An 18,189-nucleotide genomic window follows, 5' to 3' on the forward strand; every position below is an offset into this window, starting at 1 on the left:
TCAAAATCTTGGGCTCTGTGTAGGAACACAGCTCTTTTGCCTTCAGTAGTGGATAAATACCCTACTTTTATTTCCCCTAGTCACAAAGAATTCCATATTCTTTCCCCAACACCCTACCCATTTGAGTTTTCTCCAACATATTCCCATTTTTCCCCTCTTATTTGCCAAACACTGTCCTTAGCAATGAACTCCCAAAATTATTAATAGGTGTTATAAGAAAACTGAGACTCAGAACAAAGAGGGGCTGGCACTGTGGCTTAGCAGGTAAAGCCACGGCCTGCAGTGTCGGCATCCCATATGGGCACTGGTGCAAGTCTCAGCCACTCCACTTCCGACCCAGCTCTCTGCTATGGCCTGGGGAAGCAGTGGAGAGGACCCAAGTCCATGGGCCCCAACACCTTCGTGTGAGGTCCAGAAGAGGCTCCTGACTTCGGATCGGCTCAGCTCCAGCAGCTGCAGCCATCTGCGGAGGGAACCAGCGGATGGAAGACCTCTCTGCCTCTCTTGGCTCTTTCAAATAAATAAATCTTAAAAAAAAAAAAAAAAGACGGGTAATTTTGGAAAATGAGAGAAGCAAAAATTCTTGTTACTTTTCAGTTTTCGAGTTTCGGTTTGTAGGCTTGTAGAGAAATGTGAGCTGGATAAGGAGCCGTCAGGCTCTTAAATTTGATCTAGGGAGTTTAAGAATGAAGAGCCCTAGGAACCACGTTCATTTGCTGCCATTCCTTAAGAGACTCTTCTGGAAAGGGATATTTTTCCTTTTGTTATAGATTGGGTTTGAGCCTAAATTAATTTTCCAGGTTCTTACCTTTTATTAGAGAAGAATTCTAAATACAGGCCCAAACACTGCATGCAGTGTGATAAACAAAGTGGAAAAAGAAAAAACAAAAACCATAGGACCATTAGGGCTTTATTTTGGGAAAGGGGGGCCACAGAAAGGGAATTATCATACCCTGCTCTGCTCGTCCTGAGTCAAAGTGGAGGAGAGTGCAAGCCACGGCGCTTCCTAGTTTTTTATGCACTTAGAAAACCAGAAGTGTTAATGTGCTACCACCCCCACGTCCAAGGTTAGAGAAGGAACTTCCTAGAAAGGGGTCCCGATTGACAGGTATATGAACATGGCAACACAGAGGAAAGGAGGTGCAGCTTCCAAATCATGAACTTAAAATTAACTACGTAGGGACCGGCGCTGAGCCTAACGGGTAAGGCAGTCTGCTGCAGTGTCGGTATCCTATATGGGTGGCAGTTTAAGACTGAGCTGCTCCACTTCCGATCCAGCTCTCTGCTATGGCATAGCAGGGGAAGATGGCCCAAATGCTTGGGCCCCTGCACCAGTGCGGGAAACCTATAAGAAGCTCCTGGCTCCTGGTTTTGGATCAGCCCAGCTCTGCCTGTTACAGTGGCCATTTGGGGCATGAAACAGCACATGGAAGATCTCTGCCTCTGCCTCTAACTGCCTTTCAAATAAATAAATAGATCTTTTAAAAAAAAAAGCTGTCCTACATCACTTTGAAAGAATCCACCTTGCCAAACCATCCTTTTTTGGTTAACATTTTATTTATTTATTTCAAAGGCAGAGTTATAGACAGTGAGTGGGAGAGACAGAAAGATCTTACATCCACTGGTTCACTCCCCAGATGGCCATAGTTGTGCCAATCCAAAGCCAGGAGTGAGGAACTTCTTTCAGGTCTCCCAGGCAGGTGCAGAGGCCAAGGACTTGGTCCATCTTCCTCTCCTTTCCCAGGCCATACCAAAGTGGTGAATTGGAAGAGCAGCTGAGATTTGAACAGGCGCCCATATGGGATGCTGGTGCCGCAGGCAGAGGCTTAACCCACTATGCCACAGTGCTAGCCCCTAACAAACCATCTGAAGATTTTTTTTTCTTTTTAAATTTTCTTGGTTTTCTAGGTGTGTAATTACGTCATTCACAAAAAAAAAAGCTTTATCTATTTTCTAATTTGTATCATTCATATATTGTTTTATTTACTTTTGAAAATATGTTATACAATAATGCTCTATAACAATGCTAGTCTAGCTTGTGGCTTTAGATAGTTTTGTTTCATTATTAAGGATACTATTTGTTAATAGTGTCTAATAACTAGTCTTTAGAGTTTACTGATTTAATTTACTAATAAAGTATGCTAACATCAAGCTCTCTAGTGGTTCTCAAAACACAGGATAAAAATTTCTCCTTAATGTACATTTTATAATCTCTACTCATCTCTTAGACAAACTAAGAAATTAGCAGTGAGAATAACACATGAAAAATCTAACATGGACAGTCACTCATGAATAAAATGCATTTCTTTTATTTATGCTTAATATGTATTTTTTGAGTGCTTCCTGGATGCCATATTCAATAATCTATGCATGTTATCCTTCTAAGCAGTCCTTTGAGGCTATCACATAGAACTCCATTCTACTAATGAGGAAACAGACCTGGATACATTAATTATTTGCCCAAAACCCCACTTCCAAGTAATGGCAGAACCAGATTCAGAGCCTGAGTCTTTAACATCTATATTATAATGTTTCTCAGTAAAGCATTACAGAAGACCAGGAAATAACAGGAGCTTCAAGATGGCAGATCAATCTCATGTGCTTATATTTATTGTCTCAAAATCCTACTCAAATGACATTAAGCATAAAATAAACCCAAAACAATATGTAGAGCAGTATGGAAGGCCCAAGAATGTCAAGTATTTGGACAAATTTCTAGAAGACAAAAGGCAAGGTGTATCGGAGGAAAGGTCACAAACCAGACCAAGTGGCATTGCTTTCAGTCCAGCCAAGGCCCAGAAAGGACTTCAAGCTGTGTCCTTAGGTACAGAAAGTGAGACTGGGTTGTTGCCAGCATTCAGTATCGTAAAGAGCTTTCTATGAACAGTTGATTCATTCAGCTTTTTCCATATCCGTCCTTAGTCAGTAAACATTGACAACAGCATGGGCAATAGGAGAGGAGTGGCAGTATCTACACTAATGTTAACAGAGAGTGACTGAAATTTAACTGTTATATGTTTGGGAATAGAATCAGGTTCTCAACATGGGAGCTGGCTTCCAAATTATTGTCTCTTCACTTGGCAGCAGGGAGGCTTCCTGGAGTTTGTGACCCAGCCTGCAAGATGAATAACAGCCAGCCAAGTAAAATGAAAAGATGTCAAGGCATTCCAGGCAAAAGGCATACCTTGAACTTGAGCAAAGGTATGAAGACAAGAAACAGCATGGCAGTGGAAGAATACATAGGGACAGGGGTTAGTATCAGTCCAAGGTGGGACAGATAATGAAGCTTGAGTGGCAGAGAGTAACCAGATCTGGAGTCACTGAAGGATGAGAAATGATCTCGACCACTGTCTTGGCAGTTGTGTAGGATAATGACTTTGCGATGGAAGCTTTCCGGGTACCCCAGTGCAATGGTTTTCAAAGTGTGGTCTTGAGGGTTGGCAGCAGGACCTAGAGACTTCTTGGAAATGCAAATTAGTTGGTCCTACAGCAATCTACTGAGCCAGAACCTCTAGGAGTAGGGTCCAGCAATTTAATAGACCCTCCAAATGACTGTAAGGTCAACTCACTTGAAATCCACTCCCCGGAAAAACACCTCATTTCTTGAGAAACATTTTGTCTCTATAAATTGTTTCTGCCCCATCCATGCCCTCCATTGTCATCCTGTTTATACTTCTCTTACAAACTACATCTCTTCATATCAGGTACTGTCTTGGTTATCCCAGCAGCAACTAGCTGAGTAATAAATTATCTTGCTATATGAATGAGCACAGAAATACCAATTAGGAGGTATCTGAGGCAGTCCAGTTAACAAAGGAAATGAGGTCTTGAACTAAGAGTAACGGGGATAGGGTAGGATGGGTATAAGAGGTATTTATGAAATAAAATTGGCAGAATGCTAGTAAGAGCTAACAATTGTATACAGCACTTATATATGTACCAGATAGCTCCTTAAGTGACTTCCAAATATTCCTATTTAATTTTCACAATAACCCTATGAGGTAGCTACTGATTTTTTTATACGCATCTTACAAAGAAACTTGAGAGTAAGCAGTTTTACCCAAAACAACCAGATAATAGGATTCAAATCCATGTGATATCCAGCAGCTAGTCCTTGTTCTTTATCCTGTTCAGCTTTCAAACTCACGCTAAATGCGGCTGCCAAATTTCCAGCCTGAGTGGGTGGGCAAATAGTCCCAAAGTTAGCAAAGACACAAAGTTTGGAAAACCTAGGGTAAAATGATGAGTCCAATTGTGGATATGCTGCTCTTGAGACCTGTATGAGGTGTCAGCAGGTAGTTGGATATGGTAGTGTAAAAAACCGGTAGACTGAGGCAGATACACAGATGAAGAAAGCAAAAACATGCAAATCATAACAGATAAGCTGATCCAGAATGGATTAGAGCAGATGTGTGGGCTGGAGGATATAGTGAACAAAATTTAAGGGAATCTGTGCTATCACACACAAGAGGTCACTATTGACCTCTTGCAGGTATATGTCCTAGAAGCCAAGGTAGTAGGTTGCCAAAGGGGGAGGGGGGATCAACACATTAACATCAATGAGCTCAAGTAAGAAAATGACTGTACATCAAGTATAAAAAAGACCAACTGTCATGTTGTAGCATCAAAGACTTCACTGAAATTGTTCTGCAACAGGAAAGGAATGAAAACCAGATCATAATAGGCTGAGGTTTAGTTTTTAAAGACAGCATCTTGGAGATGAACTAAAAAAAATTGTTTTATGTAAAATTTGGGCATATATTTGCAAGTCTAGCAGATGGAATGAGTGAAGTGTTACAGAAGAGAACTGGAAACAGACCAATTAAATCAAAACCTGGGAGACACTACAAGAAAAGGAACTCTAAAAGAGGTTGGTTTTGAGCAAAGGGGTCACAACTCAACCTGAGACAAGCATGTAAGGATAGGAATGGATGTAAGCTTTTAGGTGAGAGAATAGGGATAAAGGTCTAATTTTACTGATGAAGTGAGTTATTGGTTACCTGTGAGGTATGGAAGTGAGGGTTAACACTTAAAAGGGACAGGTAATAAGCCATTTACAGCATCAGCCTGGTGGTTACAAGAGAAAATGGGAAATACAGACTATAAGAATCAATATGATCAAGGCCGGCGCCGCGGCTCACTAGGCTAATCCTCCGCCTTGCGGCGCCGGCACACCGGGTTCTAGTCCCGGTCGGGGCACCAATCCTGTCCCGGTTGCCCCTCTTACAGGCCAGCTCTCTGCTGTGGCCAGGGAGTGCAGTGGAGGATGGCCCAAGTGCTTGGGCCCTGCACCCCATGGGAGACCAGGATAAGCACCTGGCTCCTGCCACCGGAACAGCGCGGTGCGCCGGCCGCAGCTCGCTACCGCGGCGGCCATTGGAGGGTGAACCAACGGCAAAAGGAAGACCTTTCTCTCTCTCTCTCACTGTCCACTCTGCCTGTCAAAAATAAAATAAATAAATAAATAAATAAATTTAAAAAAATAAAAAAAAAATCAATATGATCAATCAACAGATTTAGTGACTAAGGATGTGACAATTTGATGGACAATAAGAGTAGCACATAGGAGCTTAAATTAAAGCATCTCTGGATGAAATTATCCAAGCTGTAACCTTCAAAGTGGTTGGCTGAAATAATGGGTTCAAAGTTTCAGGTAGATGAAAGGAATAAGTCTTTTTGCATGGTGATTACAGTTGAATAAAAATAACTTCCAAACTGCTGAGTAAATTACAAATAAGTATTTGAGGTGACAGGCATGCTAGACAGCTTGATTTAATCATGGTACATCACAAAGGGGTTTTCAAAAAAGTTTGTGGAAGAAAGGAATTAAAATTGTTCATTTACAACAAAGACACAAAATGATTTAAAGACAAAAAGTGGGATAGACTGATGAAATCAAGAATCATGGAGTTGAGCTGTTGATAAGGATATCTACCAAAATACACGCCAGGAAACGTAAACTGCCGGCACCATTAGCGAGACTGACATTTTGCTTGGAAAAATACACTTGAAATGTGCTAAAAACAAGTGCTTGAGGTAGAGGATCCGTTTCCACCAGCCTTAGGTGCCAATGCATAAAAAGGAAACAAATTGTGACTTGGAAACAGGTGAAGGTGTTATAGACCACCATGAAAAAAAGGTGGGGGGAGGTTAGGCATTCATTTGGCACAGTGCTTAAGCCATTATTTGGTATACCCATGTCACAAAGCAGAGTGCCTGAGTCTGAGTCCCTACTCTGCTTCCAACTCCAGCTCCTTTCTAATTCATACCCTGGGAGGTAGCAGGTGATGACAAATGGGTTGGGTTGTTTCTACCCACATGACTGAGTTGCAGGCCCCAGCCTTGGCCATTGAAGGCATTTGAGGAACGAACCAACAGATGGCACACCTGTCTCTCTCAAAAAAAAAAAAAAAAAATTTTTTTTTTTTTTTAAATGCAGCAGGCAGAAGAGTCACAGTTAAAGAAATTCAGTAGCAGAGTGGATGAAAAGAACAACTGAGAACAGGAACAGGTCTCTTGAGTCCACTGTAGTAGTGTGTAATGTGGCCTTCTCTTCTGCTTGACCCCAGAACAAAATCACTCCCCAGCTAAACCAGGACCTAATTATTCTGACGCCTTCTGTATATTTAGCTGTTGGGTATAGCTGTTACTAGCTTGTGTGTGTCATTTCAGGTAAAAGCACTAAGAGCCAGAGGCGATCCACTATATACTTTTCCCTCTGCCACAGGGACCAGCAATATTATTCCACACCATGGCTTGGTCATCCTGGGTCCCAGGCATAGCAATGGACATTCAGACTCAATCTTGTTCTAAGCCATCTACTTTGGAGATTGTTTTTTTGTAGCATATAGTTGCATATACTTCCAATATCCAATTACTTTCTGAGTCCTGCCAATTTTACCTCAAACACCTTGTTTCCATGCCCAAACTCGGTTGGTTCCATTGACCACTCCCTTCTTGCCTGTATTACCCCAATATCCTAACTCATCCATCAGCAATGCCTTACTTTAGGTCCAATCCATTCTCTAAACTGCAGCTAACTTTTCACAAACACAAAACTGATTACATCACTGCTGGGCTTGAATTCTTTTCATGGCTTACCATTGTCCATACACTCAAACTATCAGATTCCTGTGTGCCTTTCCCAGCCCCTGAGCACTTTTTCTCTTTCATATTCTAAAGCACAGCCACACTCAGCTGAACACACCAAGCGATCCTGTCTCTCCACTTTTGCCAGTTCTGTTCCTAATATGTGGAATATCCATTTTATTTAGGATTGTCCTGATCTCAAGACCAGGAATCACTTCCCATAAATCAGAGAATTCTGTGTTTTCCCTATCACATTACTACTTAATAGTAATTATGTAGTATGTTTTTCCCTACAGGCACTGTCCCCTGTGCCAAGTACCAAACAGTAGGAAGTACCAAGGGAAGGAAGAAAAATGTAATTAATCCTGCCTTTAATTTGGTGATCCATCTACAGAAATGGAAGCATAGTAATAAATTTTGGGTATAAGCTCTGCTAGGTTTGTCATAACATGTAGAACTCTGTCAGGGCTATGACATTCTACAGATTAGCAATAATGCTCTAGGCAGCCACATGCAGTCATCTGACTCTGCTGGATTATATTTAGAGGAAAATTGATGCTGGAACACATTTCTCTTTAAATGAAAAGCCTATGAAACATAGATTTTTCCAGCCCAGCCACACAGAAAACCTCTAAATGGATAGTAAAATATAGAGTTTCCAAACTCAGAATTCTAGTCTTAATTCAAACTTCTGACCCATCAGCCTCATGGACATTCAATTAATAGTATGTAAAAGGTGATTAACTTACCTTTGCTTATGTCTTTCTCCCAAGTGGGGCTGACATGGTTCAGAAGGTTGAGAAGACTACTCATTCAATGATCATTTCAAAGAATGGACAATTTGTGGTCATTTTTCTGTTATTTGCCTACCACTACTAATCTTTAAAACTCTGTATCTGGGAATCAAGATTCACAAAGCATTTTATGGTCTTCAGTCACAAACTAATCCTAGAAAAATGGCAAACACTTGCCATAGTTAGCTTAACTTTAACAGCTATTCTCTAATATAGGTTTTGAAATTATACAAAATATCACTACCTGGCTTATCTTTAAATATCACAGCTAAACAAGGAATTATCCATATTTGGAAATAAGCCATTAATTCAAAAAATAAATTAATGGACAACTTATTCTCATGAAGAGAATATAATTATTTTGAAAATCCATTTAATCTGTCTTCATTAGAAGAATTCAAATAAAATGCCTAGTTGCTCATGGCTACTGCTCATAAACTTTATGTAGTACACAGATTTCAAAGCACCCCAAATGCCTCATACTCCCATTTATAGTAGCAGCTCTTTTATAATCACATTTAGCCAGGTTAAGGGATTTATTAAAGACCATCCATTAAATCAGTGATGGTAATACAGAAGCCTGTATTCACTAAAATGATAGTAGTTTTAATCACACAGAAGAAATTTGGTTGCTAAGAAGCAGTACTTAGGAAGATGAGAAACTAACTCAAGAATGTCTAAAAACTTCTTGCCAATGTAAATAAGAGATTTCTTTTTACTTCTTTCCATAGAGATCCCTATATAAAATGTTACAGCTGCCAGAAACAAGAAAATTCTTTCTCAAAAATGGTGGATCACAACTGGGGCATTCCTCACAACTCTATCCCTCCCCTGGGAACACTGAGCAATGTCTGGAACAATGCTGGTTTTTACCACCAGGCAGGAAGATAAGTGGTGGTACTAACAGCATCTAATGGTTAGAGGCCAGGGATGTGGCTATTATCTTATAGCATATATGGCAGCTCCCCTGAACCACCACCACAACAAAATGATCCAGTTCAAGATGTCAATAATGTCTAGGTCTAAAGTTCTAATCCAAAATAATGAACATGAATTTCTATAATAAAATATAAATTATGGAGGAAAACATGGGCTTTATTTCTAGAATAAGGATCTGGGAGTTTATTTCCAGACCTCTTAGGAAAGCCTAACTTGATTCACACAGGGTAATGACTGCAAGCAAATACATGTATGTTTTGAAAATACTACACTAGGATTACATGTAAACAAGCACCACACACATTTAGCTGCACTCACCTAAGTAAGCAGTTGGGTGTTTTGTTTTTTTTTTTTTTATCAAGTTTAAAAGTAAAATACCTGTGAAACAAGTAAAATAGCTTTTCAATGTCAACAGGGTTACTACAGACTATTAAAACATGGGACTAACACAGTATATCATATGGTTAACCAGTTTTGTTGAAGTAAAATTCTTCAGACTTTTTTTTAAATGGGAGCATTCTAGAGTTAAAAAAAAAAAATCACACAATGTGCATCAACCATTAGCTACTGTCAATGGCTACATACACTAATTCTAATGCTTGTTAATCTGGAAAAAATTTAATCTCAAATAATGTAAGCTTTTTCTCTTCTATGACCTCAACCAAAATTAGCAAAATCATCACTGATACTCATTTGAAATCAGAATGGTATGAAGAGGCCAGGGTCTTAAGATGTCAAAAACAGAAATCCGTTTACTAAAAATCATTCTGAAATTTGACACACTGAGATTAAAGGGGCCACCAAAGTAAAATTACACGCACTACTACCCCGCCTCAGTACATTATTAACTGGTTTTCTAAATGCCCTTTGAAAAACAAATTCCATTTTGCATTCACAACTAGCTTTCTAAGTTATAAAGAGCAAAAATATGTTGCTGAAAGATTTTGCCTAAATTATTACAGGTGGCTCACATCATTTCCAGTATTAACAGAAAAACATCTTACAGAAAAGGAAACTTCCTGTACCAGAAAGGAAAATGTATTTTCATTTATTTAGCATTTTTCATAGGAATTCTACTTTGTCTGGTGAGCTTTTGGTAGCTTATGGCCAAATACTTCCAGTGTGTTCCATTTTTGAGACCAAAAATATCAATTTATTTAACTGGAAAAGCCAGCTAAAATTAACTTTTTTTCCAAACAGTAAATGAACTGTTAACTACACTTTCAGTTTCATTCCACTAAAGATTAAACAAGATCTCAAAAAACAGATGAGCCTAGGTTTGGCAGAGGCTTAAAAATTGGGTTCCAATTCAAAATAGAGCTAGAATCTAAAACTTAACTTGCTGAAACTTGTAAGGTCTTTAATATCAAAACATTCACTAAATATATAGATTGGCAATTAATTTTAACAATTTACATTTTCAGTAATATTAACGTGGGCAAACAAATGTTACCTGAATTACTAAGGATGACTATATACTTTATCATGTGACCAAATACAACTTAAAAGACTTATTAACACGTAAACTCAATCCTTCAAGGGCTGAGGATTTTATATATTTTATCATTTTGAACTTCAATCATGACTATATTTGTGTATCACATGTCTGAGCTAGATATAAAGGTATCCGAATACTCCCTAGAACTGCTTAATTAGATATAGCCCTATTGTTTCTTCCCAAGCGTAAAGAAAAAAAGACTAGTTGGTTGTTTAATTAGCTACATAAAAATTATGTAAACACTCAAAACATTTGATGAAGTCATCATATTCTAACCTTTTAAGAATTTTAGTTATTAATGGTTAGGTGGCTTTCAGATACCATTAATAAAATACGACTAATATTTTTGAATTGTCATTCAGTGCTACTGATGTATGAATAACTAGGTTAGATCTAGCCATATCAACAAAACTCAACCCCATATTGAACTTTCGTTTAAAAGCAAACTAGGTAGATCTAAACTAATCTAAATGTCCTCATGAAAGTCAACAGAGTGTTACTGTACCACTAACTTTAAGATGTTGTAAGGATCCTCTGTGTGGGGAACTAATAAGCGGCATGGGGGGTGGAATCCATTCATACCTTGCTCTTTCCATTCCAGTATGTGGACCACATTACCACCAAAAGTATGGTGTTAAGCAGCATGCTTCAGCATTTATATTTGGACAATTATTTGATTATTCATTTTGATATGGATATATATATCTAAACACTAAAACCATGAAAAGCTATCTACCCCTTCAGTACTAAAAGAATATAAGTGTATTAGAAAAATGAGCTGGCTTGCAAGACTGAAGCAAAACAAAAAATTCAAAACATGCATCTTGGAAGTCAAAAACAAAATAAAGAAAAATACAATCCAAGAAGAGTATTTGGATTTAACTAGGCAATTAACTGAGACAGTCACACAAAATATGCATGTCAGTCTCCTACTCAGTCCTAGAGCCTGCAGTATTGTAATTTATTGTGAAACCATGTAATCAGAACTTAAATATATCCACAACATCTATACCACAATAATGCATAGTACATAATACACTAACATCTCAAAATAAATTTCTATTACAGCTTTATGCAAATTATGGTATAAGATTATCACCTGCCATATTTTGAAATGGCACCAACTTCATGTAATGTTCCATCTCAATGTACTAATCAGAATCCTTACTAGTAGCAATGTTTTCTGCATTATCTGAACATTTGTAATCAAGCTAACCACAGTATGTTATCAATTAAAATCACTGCATATCTGGATGTTAAAGCAGATAAGTAATACAGCAGAAAAAGTATTTCTAATTCACAGTTTCAAAAATAAAGGGTGCAGTTTTCAAATATCTGATTGCTTAAAAAGGTTGCTCAATTTAACAACTGCCTCCTTCAACATGTAAACTCTATTTGCACAGCATTAGGAGATGTCTTTTATTTTGGAAGTTAGTTCTTACTGTTACAGGAGCACCACAAATTTGAAGGAAGAGGCTACAGTGTGAAATGAACTCACTCAAATATATCTTAAATGAAATTGTAACTACAATAGAAGGTACTGCAAAAGCTTTGTTCCCCTAGGACAGATCCCTTAATCTGGAGAAGTAGTTGACATTTACCAACACAATATGTAAATTAACACTACAAGAGATGAGGGAAAATCTAACACAACTAAAAGAAGAAATGAGCTAACAAACCTGTGAGAGCCGACTTTAAAATTTTCCTAAAAATAAAATTCAAAAGCATACACACAGTATCCTTTGACAAGGAATGTAGACATCCAAAGGGAATCAAAGAAAAATCTGGCTTTAAGAATTTTTAGGTGGAAACACGCACACACAAATGGGTAACTCAGAAAAACTAAGTAATTAAATATTCAAATTTTAAGTGTGTAAGAAAATTTATAATACAAAAAAAGTGGCAAATTGTTACTGTGACTTGATTTGCTAAAAACATCTGCAAATTCACACTGGCATTAAGAAAACAAGTTTCAAAAATTTACTCCTCTCTCTCTCTTCAGATATGTGTTTTCTGTGCAAAAATAAATTATCTCAAAATTGCACTAATACTTATTTTAACTTTTGTATTATGAATTATCTGCACATGCGGCTTTACAGACAATACATATTTGTAAACTTGCTCATGCAAAATTAGTGTGCGCAACAGGGATATTGTTAATCCCCATACTTTAAAAAATGATACCATATTATCTTTTTAAAACTGCCAAACCCTCTGAAATGTAACAAATCTTACATGGATATTCTTGTTTGCCAGCTAAAAATCTATTTATGCTGTTGAAACAGAAAGATATACAAAAAGAAAGAAACATGGTTTTTATCTTGCAGAAGTTTTGATTTTTAAAATGAGAAAATTTATAAAACAAAGGAATTCATGGTCACAAAATTTTAACATTTTAATCCTAAACATTACAAGGTAAATAGATACTGGACCCTAACTCCACACTCCATAAATCCTAACTTTTAGTTTCCATCTTAAACGTTGCCCCAACCACTAAGACATTAGTGGTTTTACAACCTCTAGATTATGGAAATACATGTTTCTGAAGTAAATGCTACAAAAACAACAATGGAAGAAAGCCAAACTGTCTCCATGAAGGAAAAGAAAGTGGAACATTTTGAAGCTTTTAGACACTTCTCTTTCCATGTCTTATGATTAACCTGTCAATTCAGTGCATCATGTGGTCAAATATAATGGTCCCCATGTTGAATGAACATCTAACTAGTGTCCATTGATTCCAAGTTAGTGGATGATGAATCTTTTTGAATACTTTCAAAGATGGCCGCCAGCTCAGGGTTAGAACTGATCTGTGACTGGAATTCACTCATCAGTGGACTTTTTTCTGCTTCTGGAATGGTTAGCAGTGCTGCTACTGCTCTCATGGCAGATCGCTTTAATTCATCTTGCTTTTCAAATTCCTGCTTTACTGAGTTTGCCTTTACCTGTAACATGGAGTAAATTCAGATTACATGCTATAAAAGACAGCTCTTACATAAACAGAAATTAAGCACATAGGACTTTCTGGCAAATAAAGCAAAGCTCCCTTTCATATATCCAAAAGGCACATTAAAAGATGCTTCAAAAAACTGGTGAAATCTAAGATTGGCTACAAAAAATTTTTGAGATCTCTGTATAGTTTTTTCATATTATGTGCTTTCCATACACTTTCTGAAGATAACCCCTCCTCCCCAGCCCCATCTATTCTAAGCACAACTGTTTTCAAAAGCAACAGCTACCTGCTTTTCTTTTAAAGGAATATTTTACACAAAGCCCTGTCAAAAAGGCAGAATCCAGACCTATATGGTTGAAATGAAGACAGTGGGACCTACAGTCTTACCTGCACACTGAGTCAGCCTTTGGCCCCCACCAAGAAACTAATCCTCTAGTGCCGTATTTATTTACCACACCATCTAGTAACACATCCATGCCTTTATTCAGGTAGCTACTTTGATGTAAAAATCCCCTTTTCACCTTCTTGGTCTAAAAAAACTATTGGTTCTTCAAGGTTCATCATTATCACATAAAGCCTTCTATGCTTCTCTCCCTAACCAAGGTTTTAAAACTTCTTTTGTGGTTCACATTTTATACCATAGCATTACTTCCAAACATATATCACATTGTTAGAGTGAAACAAAAACTTTTAAGAATGCATTTAACAGTGAAATGTTTTTTATAAAACATCCTCATTCAGTAAGTTAACTTTTTTAAATCGACCACTACACATGGTACTGGTAGGACTAGATCTGGAAAACTAGAGAACACAATAAGCTAGAATCCTGACTACAAGTGTGGCCTAACTCAAAAGCAATCAGTGATTACCTTAGTTGTACAAGTGGCACGTAACGGCTCAACAAGTCGGTCCAACCTCTGTAGTACTGCACTTGGACAAAGGGTGGAAAGCCTCACCAACATCAAAAATGTTAGCATCTATTAGAACAAGAAAAAAAAGACCTTATTTTCTATAGACAAAAACCCCAAATTACTTTTAAAAGGAAAAAGACTAGCATGGAAAATAGAGCTGCATTTTAATGAAATCAGCCATTCGAAACCACATAGCTAAGTTTCAAACTTTATTTGAGCTAAGTGCTATACAGAGACTCCCTATAATGTGGTCCTAGAATACAAATCTAGAAAAGGGATTTTCAGTCTGGGCTATATATACTTCAGAAGCAGCTAGCGGGCTTTAGAAATACATCCATTCATGGGGCCAGTGCTGTGGTGCAGTAGGTTAATACTCTGCCTGTGGCACCAGCACCCCATACAGACATTGGGTTTAGTCCTGGCTGCTCTTCTTCTGATCCAGCTCTGCTATGGCCCGAGAAAGCACTACAAGATGGCCCAAGTGCTTGGGCCCCTGAACCCACATGGGAGACCGGGAAGAAGCTCCTGACTCCTGGCTTCGGATCAGCGCAGCTCCAGCCATTGCAGCCATCTGGGGAGTGAACGAGCAGATGGAAGACCTCTCTGTCTCTACCTCTCAAATAAACAAAATCTTAAAAAAAAAAAAATACACCCATTTATCAGCCCCATTCTCAGAGTTTTACTTAACCTGTCAGGATAGGGCCATAGATTCTGTATTTTTAAAAAGTTTATGTGGGGATGGGCATGTGGCATAGCGGGTAAAACTGCCACCTGCAACATTAGCACCCCATACGGATGCCGGTTTGTGTCCCCACTACTCTACTTCCAATCCAGCTCCCTGATAATGTGCCTGGAAAAAGCAGGGGAAGATGGCCCATATGCTTGGGTCCCTGCTCCCATGTGGGAGACCTGGATAAAGCTCCTGGCTCTTAGATTTGGCCTTGCCCAACACTAGCCACTGCAGCAGTTTGGAAAGTGAACCAGCAGACGGAAGACATCTTTTCACTGTAGCTCTGACTTTCAATAAACAAATAAATCTTTAACAAAATAAGTTAAAAATCAATAAAAAGCTCATGTGTACCAGAATTGAATAATCACTGAACCAGAAAAATGTCTAACTAGAAAAAAAGCTTTATAGTAAGTTTCTACCATCTTAACCAACTTTCTGGGGGGAAAAATTGGTTATTGAGATTAATCCATTTATAACCTGGTAACACCAACTGCTTATCTTGGAATATAACTTATAGAACTAAATAGACATGTCCTATTATTTTAGTGTGGAGCTCTCTTCACTGAATTCTGGGAGGATCAAGTTACTACATACTACATTCAAACACATCAAAGTTGATTCTTCATAGTACAGCTGAATTCCTGTTTATATAACACTTTGTCTTGCATAAAAGACTAGGTGAAAAAGACAATGCATTTAATTCATATCTTCCAAATTCTTTTACTGATTCAAGATGGAGACGAGCAAACAAGAAAACAAATAGTGATCAGAAAAATTAATGGCTTAAACCTGAGAAAAATGATATCTCTCTAGTTGTTTCTATACAGATTACTTTGTGCAGAAGAACATTAAATGCAGTATCTTATACTGGAAAACAAAAATTATTCATTAAGGGAAATAATATAATTATCATAGCCCAAGAGAATTAAACATGACAATACTGAGAAACTCTGTAAACTCTCCATGCATACCAACTACAATCCAAAATCAGAAAAGGCAGAAAAGATCACAGATTTATACTCAGCTTATAAAATCTATCTGGACTCTTCTTTTGCGGGAAAAGATTCTAGGTAGCAATGATTCACTAGGCAACCTAGCACAGAGCATTTCATACAAGTTTTGTGTCCACTTCCACTTTCTTTTCTAATGAAAAGGGTTCTAGATTTCTCATTATAGGTCAAAAGATGTTATACTAACTCACTACTACTTGAATACTTTAGCTTATTATACAGTTACTAAAATTCTGACAATTTTTCTCACTTATACATATAAGCAAATTACAAGGACTAAAGATGGCAAAGTCTTCCAAAACATTCCATAAAGCAGGAACATCTTACCTTAATGTCATAATGATCCTTCAAACCATCTTCAACATGATTTAGAAATTCAAAGATATCTAGTCTATCAAGACAACTGTCTAGAAGAGTGTACATACACTCAAAAGCTGCCTTTCTAATATCCAGACCATCATCAACTGTATGTTTAAATGGACCCATTTCTACCTGTTAAAACAAAAACGAATGGATAGATATGTGATACATAAATAGTAAAATATGACAAGCTTAGAATAAACTGGAATTTACCACACCTCTCTTATAAGCTCCTTTCTAACTTTTGTTTCATTGTAAAGGTGTGGAAGAACAGTATCCAAAAGATCCCTTATTAATGATGGCTTGTTATGTGCTGCTGAATTGAATGTGACCAAGGCTACTCTTCGTACATTCAAATCTGGATCTTCCAATGTTTTGAGGAAATCACCTGAAAAATGACAAAAAAATGCAACACACAGTTATAGTAGGCTTAAAATATATTTTTTTGTAAATTGACTATATTGTTGTAGCTATTGTTTCTTCAAGAAGATCATGAAAGAAACTGACAATAGTGAATCATAAAGTTTCTTCTGGAAGCAGAGGAACTATCACTTGTGAAGCCAAGCAAGTTTTCAATTGACAGCCACTGTTAGCACCTATGGATGTGGAAACGTAGTTCATAAAGTTCTCCAATATTACTTTTATAGATACTCTAAAAGGAAGTGGGTTGCACAAAGAAATGATAGTCAGCAGCCAAAAAAACAATTTGCATGATTCTCTTTAGAGTTCACTAAAATCAACACAATTTTTTTCACCAAGTTCAAAAAAAAAAGATAAGGTGTTTAATAAAGATGGAATACTGTAAACATGCATACAATTCATCAAATGATAAGGAGAAACTTGCCTCCAAAAGCCCTATTTTATTTCTATCTTCAGTAAGAAATACATGAGTTTGTACCAGTATAATAATAATATAAAGGGAAACTAAAATCTAAAATAGGGCAAAAGCCAAAGAAGGCATCTAGCTATTTTAAAAACAGATCTAAGCCTTTGTTCTTGCAAATGTGGAGAATAAATTATAATGCAAAAGACCTTTGGGGTAATATAAAAGGATGATTCAAACCACTTCATTTGATAACTATATGATTTGGGGCAAGATACTTTAGGCAAGAGTCTCTGTTTCCCAGTCAATAAAATTGGTGTCATATTTCAGAGTATGTATATTGTTAAAACACTGTCTAGCACATACTAAGTATGCACATCTAACATACATCATTATATCATCTCAGCTCTATCCTGAGCAATCTTTTAGCACCCATAGGAAAATGAAGGAGAGGTGACAGAAGATCTGAGTGGCAGGTTAAAAAACAGTAATTTGAAAAAAATGAAAGGAAAGAGAGATTTGAAACACTATAATATAGATCAGTAAAACTCAATGTTGAAACCCAGGAAAGTTAGTTCCAGCACTGATTATTAGGGGAAAAAAGTTCAGGAGGTAGTATGATATCAAAAATAATTTAAATGTACAGATTAGACTTCCACACCCCTTTGCACAGAATTACTAAAATGGAAGATTAGAAGAATAAAGATACAGTATGTTTTTACTCTGAGGAGAGCATTTAAAATACTGTTATTATCACATGAAATGGTGTCAAGGACTAAGATGAGAGGTCTGAAATTCCTTGGTCTAGGAAGTTCAAATAGTAAAAAGCTCCCTAGGTGGCTCAAATATGAAACTACTGAACTAATGCTAATTCAATTAGAAAGATAACTTCCTAATCAAATAAGTTAACCAGTGATGCAACTATACCAACTTGCTGTTGTCAACTTGAAAAGATGTCACTTAATATGGCACAGCACTGTTCCTCTGTCCTATCTTATACAATATCAAAATGTAAACAAACATATCAAAGTAAATAATCGTAAGGAAATGGAGGCAAGAATCTTCTCTTATAGTTCAGTTAAATT

General features: G+C 37.3%; 1 protein-coding gene across 1 annotated transcript in view; it reads right to left on the minus strand.

Annotated features, from left to right (window-relative positions):
• Window positions 1–11,210: 11,210 nt before the first annotated feature.
• Window positions 11,211–18,189, minus strand: part of CAND1 (cullin associated and neddylation dissociated 1) — a 52,859-nt gene continuing 45,880 nt past the window's right edge. The window contains exons 12-15 of the mRNA XM_062203279.1: window positions 16,500–16,669; window positions 16,249–16,413; window positions 14,140–14,247; window positions 11,211–13,262 (exon numbers count right to left, since the gene is read on the minus strand). Of these exons, the coding sequence (XP_062059263.1) occupies window positions 13,038–13,262; window positions 14,140–14,247; window positions 16,249–16,413; window positions 16,500–16,669 (668 nt within the window). The 3' untranslated portion in view covers window positions 11,211–13,037. The remainder of the gene's footprint in view (window positions 13,263–14,139; window positions 14,248–16,248; window positions 16,414–16,499; window positions 16,670–18,189) is intronic.

Source organism: Lepus europaeus, chromosome 10, assembly GCF_033115175.1.
Source record: "Lepus europaeus isolate LE1 chromosome 10, mLepTim1.pri, whole genome shotgun sequence".
NCBI lineage: Eukaryota > Metazoa > Chordata > Mammalia > Lagomorpha > Leporidae > Lepus > Lepus europaeus.